The sequence below is a fragment of the Rhinoderma darwinii genome (genome assembly GCF_050947455.1).
Source record: "Rhinoderma darwinii isolate aRhiDar2 chromosome 3 unlocalized genomic scaffold, aRhiDar2.hap1 SUPER_3_unloc_2, whole genome shotgun sequence".
Taxonomy (NCBI): Eukaryota; Metazoa; Chordata; class Amphibia; order Anura; family Rhinodermatidae; genus Rhinoderma; species Rhinoderma darwinii.
This window is the reverse complement of record NW_027461745.1, coordinates 404,136-412,722: the sequence shown is the minus strand read 5'-3', so window position 1 is coordinate 412,722 and position 8,587 is coordinate 404,136. Positions and strand designations below refer to the sequence as shown.

The 8,587-nt window shown below is 45.8% G+C and overlaps 2 protein-coding genes across 6 annotated transcripts in view; one reads left to right on the top strand and one right to left on the bottom strand.

Moving 5' to 3' along the window:
• Positions 1 to 391: 391 nt before the first annotated feature.
• Positions 392 to 8,587, bottom strand: part of INCA1 (inhibitor of CDK, cyclin A1 interacting protein 1) — a 51,685-nt gene continuing 43,489 nt past the window's right edge. For all 5 annotated transcript variants that reach the window (XM_075847353.1, XM_075847354.1, XM_075847351.1 and 2 more), the window contains 3 exons: positions 7,295 to 7,485; positions 2,493 to 2,679; positions 392 to 556 (listed from right to left, as the gene is read on the bottom strand). In XM_075847353.1, the coding sequence (XP_075703468.1) occupies positions 461 to 556; positions 2,493 to 2,679; positions 7,295 to 7,485 (474 nt within the window). In that variant the 3' untranslated portion in view covers positions 392 to 460. The remainder of the gene's footprint in view (positions 557 to 2,492; positions 2,680 to 7,294; positions 7,486 to 8,587) is intronic.
• Positions 6,988 to 8,587, top strand: part of KIF1C (kinesin family member 1C) — an 87,966-nt gene continuing 86,366 nt past the window's right edge. Inside the window, exon 1 of the mRNA XM_075847348.1 lies at positions 6,988 to 7,091. The gene's annotated coding sequence lies outside the window, so the exon portion shown is untranslated. The remainder of the gene's footprint in view (positions 7,092 to 8,587) is intronic.

Here is an 8,587-nt window from a genome sequence, read left to right as displayed (position 1 = left end):
GTAGAGGGGTTTAAGGCTGAAGTACGGGGAGGCTGCTTAGACAACGCCCATAGAGCTGGCCCTACGCCAATCCGGCAGAGTAGCCCAGTGGATCCACCAACCTGTCGGTCGTTACAATAACAAGTCTAAACTCCTTCATCATGGGGTACAACAAGTCTAAACCGCCTCATCATGGGCCATAACAAGTCTAAGCTCCGTCATCATGGGGTATACAAAGTCCAAACTGCATCATCATGGGGTATAACAAGTCTAATTTCCCTCATCATGGAGTATAACAAGTCTAAACTCCCTCATTAGGGCTACAGCAATTATAATAAACTCTAGTCATAACATTTAACAGGGATGAGTGGCCCTGGCGTGGGTATGTGTATGGTACGGAGACAGATAGTGGTTCTTGGCACAACATGTGCTTTATTATCTCTGATAAATATAGCAGTGTGAACAATATAACATCTGCTGCTCACAGAAATCCCCTGGCCGTGCCCCATCCCTCACGGCTCCTATCCAAGTAACAGGTGGTGACATCTTCCTGGGGGCTCATCCATGGGAACACAACCTGTGTGTGACAAAAGGCTGATATTACTGATGTGTTACAGAGTATCACTGCTTCACTGTGTACTTCATACCAGTATGGATGGAGATTAAAGTCCCCCCTCATAAACAGCTACTCCACCTCCTGTCTCCTCTCATAAACAGCCACACCACCCTCTCTTGTCCTCTCTCATAAACAGCCACTCCACCACCTCCTGACCCCTCTCATAAACAGCCACTCCACCACCTCCTGTCACCTCATATACAGTCACTCCACCACCTCCTGTCCTCTCATAAACAGCTGCTCCAACACCTCCTGTCCTCTCATAAATGACCAATCCACCGCCTCCTTTCCCCTCACATAGACACTCCACCGCCTCCTGTCCCCTCTAATATAGTCACTCCACTGCCTTCTGTCCCCTCTCATATAGTCACTCCACCACCTCCTGTCCCCTCATATACAGTCACTCCACCACCTTCTGTCCCCTCTCATATACAGTCACTCCACCGCCTTCTGTCCCTTCTCATATACAGTCACTCCACCGCCTTCTGTCCCCTCTCATATAGACACTCCACCGCCTTCTGTCCCCTCTCATATACAGTCACTCCACCACCTCCTGCCCCCTCTCATATACAGTCACTCCACCACCTCCTGTCCCCTCTCATATACAGTCACTCCACCGCCTTCTGTCCCCTCTCATATACAGTCACTCCACCGCCTCCTGTCCCCTCTCATATACAGTCACTCCACTGCCTCCTATCCCCTCTCATATACAGTCACTCCACCACCTCCTGTCCCCTCTCATATACAGTCACTCCACTGCCTCCTATCCCCTCTCATATACAGTCACTCCACCACCTCCTGTCCCCTCTCATATACAGTCACTCCACCACCTCCTGTCCCCTCTCATATACAGTCACTCCACCGCCTTCTGTCCCCTCATATACAGTCACTCCACCGCCTTCTGTCCCCTCTCATATAGTCACTCCACCGCCTCCTGCCCCCTCTCATATACAGTCCCTCCACCACCTCCTGTCCCCTCTCATATACAGTCACTCCACCTCCTTCTGTCCCCTCATATACAGTCACTCCACTGCCTTCTGTCCCCTCATATACAGTCACTCCACCGCCTTCTGTCCCCTCTCATATACAGTCACTCCACCACCTTCTGTCCCCTCTCATATACAGTCACTCCACCACCTCCTGCCCCCTCTCATATACAGTCACTCCACCGCCTTCTGTCCCCTCTCATATACAGTCACTCCACCACCTCCTGTCCCCTCATATACAGTCACTCCACCACCTCCTGTCCCCTCATATACAGTCACTCCACCACCTCCTGTCCCCTCTCATATACAGTCACTCCACCACCTCCTGTCCCCTCTCATGCAGTCACTCCACCGCCTCCTGTCCCCTCTCATGCAGTCACTCCACGATCTCCTGTTCTCTCTCATAAACAGCTACTCCACCACCTCCTGTCCTCTCTCACATAGCTACTCCACCGCCTCCTGTCCCCTCACATACAGCCACTTCACCCTCTCCTGTCCTCTATCATAAATGGCCAATCCACCACCTCTCATAAACAGCTACTCCACCACCTCTCATATACAGTCACTCCACCACCTCCTGTCCCCTCTCATATACAGTCACTCCACGATCTCCTGTGCTCTCTCATAAACAGCTACTCCACCACCTCCTATCCTCTCTCACATATAGCTACTCCACCGCCTCCTGTCCCCTCACATACAGCCACTTCACCCTCTCCTGTCCTCTATCATAAATGGCCAATCCACCGCCTCCTATCCCCTAACATCGTCAGTTTACCACCTACCACGCTCCCTGTCGACTGAAATTCACTAATAAACATATTCATTCTCTGATGATAGTCTATGGTGTGACAACTGTATAAACGGTATCAGAGACTTTATTATCCCATGTGTATTCAATACACGACACATACTCCACCGGGGCTGCGAGGTGGCGAGAAGCTGAAGATAGGCATGTCCTGTTCACTGCACCCAACCTCATCATCCAGGAAAGTGAAGAAAGTGTCCCGTTCTTGGTCCGCCATGCTTCCATCGCTTTGTATACCCTCTTTGATCCCCACTTCATAGACGCTATACCCTCCCCACTTCATAGTCTTCAACCTGTAAGAGAAGAAACACTGTTGAAGTATCGAGTGTTCTGCATGCTAGTGATGAGTGCTGTACTTCTATTATCAGTCTAGCCTTGTGGAATCTTTATGTTGATGTTTTTTGTTGTGGTTTTATCACACTCCGTGGTTGGATGGTGTGGTTTTGTGGCTGTAGCCTGGCAGTGGTGGGTTGTCCGTTGTGTAGTTGTGGCTTTTTTGTGTTAATAGTAATATTATATGGCCAAACGTATGTGAACATCCTTCCTAGTTATTGAGTTCAGGTGTTTCAGCCACACCCAATACAAACAGGTGCATAAAATCAAGTACACAGCTATGTAATTCGCTTTGACAAACACTGCAAATAGCATGTGTCGTAATCAAAGCTCATTGACTCTTTACAAGGCACGGTCATAGGAACTTGTAATTTGTGGAACTTCTGAGCAGCTAGATCTGTCCCGGTCACCTGTAAGTGTTATTTGCTAGATCTGGCCCGGTCACCTGTAAGTGTTATTATCTGCTAGATCTGCCCTGGTCACCTGTAAGTGTTATTATCTGCTAGATCTGTCCCAGTCACCTGTATGCGCTGTTATTATCTACTAGATCTTCCCCGGTCACCTGTAAGTGTTATTATCCGCTAGATCTGCCCCGGTCACCTGTTAGTGTTATTATCTAATAGATCTGCCCTGGTCACCTGTAAGTGTTAATATCTGCTAGATCTGTCCCAGTCACCTGTATGGGCTGTTATTATCTACTAGATCTTCCCCGGTCACCTGTAAGTGTTATTATCTGCTAGATCTGCCCTAGTCATCTGTTAGTGTTATTATTATCTGATAGATCTACCCCGGACATTTGTTAGTGCTATTATGGCGAAGTGGAAGCATGTAAGAGTAACTACAGCTCCGAAGACCATGCAAACTCACAGAGTGGGGCCGCCGAGTGCTAAAGGACGTGGCACGTAAAAATCTATCCTTTGTTGTTTTACTCACTTCAGAGATCCACACTTCCTCTGGAAGTGACATCAGCACCAGAATTGTTTGTTCGAAGCTTCATGAAATGGGTTTGCATTGTTGCTGCAGACAAGCCTAAGATCACCATACAAAATGTCAAGCGGCAGCTGGAGTGGAGTAAAGCATGCCAGTACTGGACTCTAGAACAGAATGTTCTCTGCAGGGGCGTAGCTAGGGGGGTAGGCGGGGCATGTGCCCCGGGCGCAACTACAAGGGAATGAAGGGGGGCACTGACCAGGGGAGTGGAGGCATGTGCCCTCCGGGCCGGTACCCTCATAGACATTTTGTGCCATGGGCAGCGCATGGGACAGGAGCGGGAGCTGTGCAATGTAATGCACGATGTTCTCCTGCACAGGCAGAGCGTGTGTGCTCCGGGCGGCTGCATTATACGTCACATGTGACGTCATATAATGCAGCCGGCCATACACTCTGCCTGTGAGGAGAACACTATTGAAGTGTTCTGCCCCAGCTAGCAGACAGGCAGGGAGGATGGAGGAAGAGAGGGCTGGGGAGGAGCAGTCTTACACACAGCTCTCCTCCTGCCTGCAACGTGTGACCCCCTCATAACATGAAGATCCCTCCAAGGAGCTCCGGACTGATAAGTACAGCTGTGTATGTGCATGTAGGGGAAGGTGTGTGTGTGTGTGTGTGGAGGTGTGTGTGTGTGGTGTGTGTAGGTGTGTGCGTGTGTGGTGTGTGGAGGTGTGTGTGTGGTGTGTGAGTGGAGGTGTGTGTGTGTTTATAAATCGTTATTGTGTGGGAGGGGGGATTTGACTGTAAATATGTGTGGGGTGGGGGGATTCTGTATAAATTGTTTTAGTGGGGAGGAAGGATTTGACTATATGGCCTCATGAACACTTCCGTCGGCCGTTGTACTGCCGCTAATGACGTTTCCGTGAATCACGGACCTCACACGGATGGCTTCCGTGTGCAGTCCGTTGTTTCACGGACCAAATCAATGCAAATGCCGAGATTGTTCTGTCAAAAAGGAGTAGGACCTGCCCTATTTTTGAGGGAACGGCGGTACGGTTCAGTTAAAACAGCAGAAGTGTACATGGACCCATTGAAATGAATGCGTCAAGCACACATCCGTTGCCATTTATACGGCTGCATATCATGGATCCGCAAAACAAGGACCGCACATAGAACTATACTGCTTGTAAAATTTACAAATAGCTTTTATGCTTCAGTTACATTAAAATAGAAGTGAAAGAAAAAGTTACACCTAATTGATTGGTTGAGAAAGCAAACATGGTGTGTGGGAAGGAGATGTCGGGAAAGAGTTTGGGGGGGGGGGGGGGGGGCGCCAAGATGAATCTTTGCCCCGGGTGCAGGAGAACCTAGCTACGCCTCTGGTTCTCTGGAGTGATAAATAACGGATCACTATCTGCCAGATGAAGGAATCTGGGTTTGGTAGATCTCAGAAGAACGCTGTCTGCCGAAATGCATAGTGCCTACTTTAGCATCTGGTGGAGGAGGGCTAATGGTACTCAGTCAGACCTTCCAGTCCCACATTGGTACCTGACCTTACAAATGCTCTTTTGGCTCAATGAGCACAAATTCCCACAGACACACTCCAAAATCTTGTGGAAGGCCTTCCCAGAAGAATGGTGGCTGTTATATCCACAAAAATTGTCCAACTCCATATTAACGTCCATGGTTTTAAATTGGGATGTCCAGCAAGCTCATATAGGTATGATGGTCAGGTGTTCACATGCTTTTGGCCATATAGGGTATATCAGATAGTGTTGTAGCTTAGTTCATATTTGTATCTGAGTGTATTGTTGTAGAATTATTTGTAGTTATATCTAATTTCCATTTTGATATACCACATTGTTTCTCGATCTGCTGAATGCCAGTTTTACTCCCAGTTATGGCTTCATCAACTCCCAGTAAGCTCGTGTAGAAAAGTCTTTCAACTGGTCGTTCCTTGTGTTTTTCCATAGGTCTCTGCCCAAGCGAGCCCAGCATGGTAAAGACTTATCACGTCCTATGTTTTCCTGCATTTCTGTTTTCACAGGTATCTATACAAGGCTGTATGTGTTCTGGAATATCCGACCATCACGGGACCTATTCCTTTTCTCCCGCACTTTAGTCATTGCTGTAAAAGCTGTTCCATCCTAGATATTAATTCACACTGCATAATAGGCACCACAAGAAGGAAACTGTGACATCTGTTTTTGGCACCATTTTGCAGGCTTCGGGGAGCTTTCTATTCATATACACCCTATTAGCGAATTCTGAATTAATAGAGGATGTCCAGTGTTCAGGAACCTCACTTCTTGGTCAATGTATATTAATTACAAACAACGTCTCTCCCTGGAGGACCTGACCTGCATGACACAGGCAACATATTGATCTAAATAGACACTGTGCAATACTTCACCTTTGCTGTGGTGGCGCTGCAAGGAAATTGAACACTTACTGCCAGGTTTCCCCAAAACTTACAGCTGATCGCTGGGGGTCCCAGGAGAGGGACACTTTGTGATTTGCTTATTAATGGGCCTTTCTAACAAGTAGGGATTGTGCAACGTGGTGAACAGTGAATGATCCAGCATGAACGGAGTTGCAGAATATGTTGGCTGATAACCAGACTCATCTTATCATGGACTTATAAAAAGACCAAGTTCATGAAAAAGACAATTATGTTTGGAGGAGCAAGAAAAAAAGAGGACAAGCAGCAACAAGAGGAATGAAGACTGTCGCCGGAATCATGAACACGACGCTGAGAAGCCTAAAGAACCAAACTGAAAGCAGATAATTCTAGAAGAACATCATTCACATCATTACCAGTAGTGGAAACCATCCTAACGACACCTAATCACGAGGATGTGGAATCTTATTGTTAATTCGCTCATTTATGGGACGCATCTGTTTTCAAACAATCCATCTTTTTTTATCTTATACCACAGAGACACGTCAGTGAGCTCAACAGGGCTTCTTCAGACATGATATTGACCTCTGATTAAGCGCGGTGTTGAGGATTCTGGGACATGTTAATCTTCGACCATGTCTACTAATCGAAAACTAGGAAACTCACAGATGAATTCTCCTTTAAGAAAGAAAATGATCTACGGCCATGTTAAGAATTCATAGATGGGAGTTGGGAGTGATCGTCTTTACATCTACTCAAGAGGTAAGATAAAGGCATTAAATTTGTATTGACTAATTAAATCCTGAGTCTGGCATGTTAGATGGATTTAATAAATAATAGAAAATGCTGGTAATCGTCCAAGTCAGCAGAGCCTCGATGACATTCAAGAACTGAGGCCGTTCACCCTCTTCAAATCAATATGATGTCCTCGTTGTGATCTGTTGTAAAGAGCACAGCAGGCGTAATGACCTCGCAAGAGCCGAAATCCATGTAATGATTGTGCGGGCTAATGTATGGATTGACAAACTAGTGAAAGACACTGAGGTAAGATGCAGAAGGATTGTAAGCTCTTTAGCCTGAACAAAAGGGGGTGGGTCGCTAAAGGCCTAACATTAACAGAATAGTTGTGTAGCAGGGTGTCAACACTTGTGAGGTATATACAAATATATATATACATGGTATCCAGAATACACAGTGGAGCAGTCAGAAGAACAAGGCTATATGACTATAGATGATCTACAACTGACTGGTCTATGCTGCTCTGCTTCTTCCGCAACTCTTGAATATAGTTTTCCACAGACATCACACTTCTCTCAGCCGGAGACTTCTTTCTTTTCTTCCCCTTAAATACTTCCGACGGAGGCGGCAGGGTGTCCAGGAGTGGCGGTGGCATGCTGTCCCATTTAACATCTGTCCTCCACGCTTGATAACCGGACATCTTATAGAATACAAAAGAGACGACAAAACCCATAAATACACGTGGACAAGTAACGTTTTACATAGTTTTATTATTATTATTATAATAAATATGATCTTTTAGATGTTTTTTTTTATTTCATTTTCTGACATTTAAATTTTTGATCATGAGTTTGGAGACAGGGTGGTCCTACAGAAATCCCAGACAATAATGGATAAGGAGTAATTCCCAGATATGACTTATTTATTTGCCGCACTTAAATAGGTCTTTGTGAAATGGATATATCTATAGAGGTGTGTACATGTAATGTCGATACAGTAACCCATGGTGAGGAGCACAGAACCTACCCCTGCAGTATGTTTATAAGATATATATATATATATATATATATATACAGGACCAGACAAAAGTGTGGAAACACCTTCACTTGTCTTTTATTCTATTTGCCAAGTTTTAGAATAATAATAAAACTCCTCAATACTATACAGGAACAAAAACGGAATACGCTATTCTCAACTCGTCCCAATCCTTCTGGAAATAGGTTAGTCATATGATGCAGCCGCCATCAATCTTCTTCTTAGTCAGAGTTGTTACAAGCTGGAAGTGTTTTGGGTCATTGTCCAGAGTGAGCAGTAGCCATGCGAGGTATGTGTGACTCCACACCATCACACCTCCTCTCCCCAACTCCATACATCATCTATTCACGTCCTCTGCTCCTCACGTAGATATAGTGGATCGAATAAAAATCTCAGATTTGGACTCAGAATAGATTTCCACCACTGCTCTGTGTTCCTTGGTCCGGGATCTTCTTGTTTCTCTCCAATAATAAGTTACGTCTTTGCATCTACCATGACGCCTGCTTCTGCTGCTTGAACTGAAGCATTTAGATGGCCTTCTAATCCTTCTCCCGTACAGCACGGGTCACTCTTGATCGGCCTTTCCTATCATGGCACTTTATAGTTCTTGACCCTGCACTTAAAAGCATTTCAAAGTTGATGCAATTTTTGGGATTGACTGTTTCGTTTTCCTACTCTTGCCATATTACAGAGTACTGCAATCAGAAGAGATGGCCTCCTACCAAAAATGCTTTTTAAAAAGATGATTTAAGCTTAATGGTTCAGCA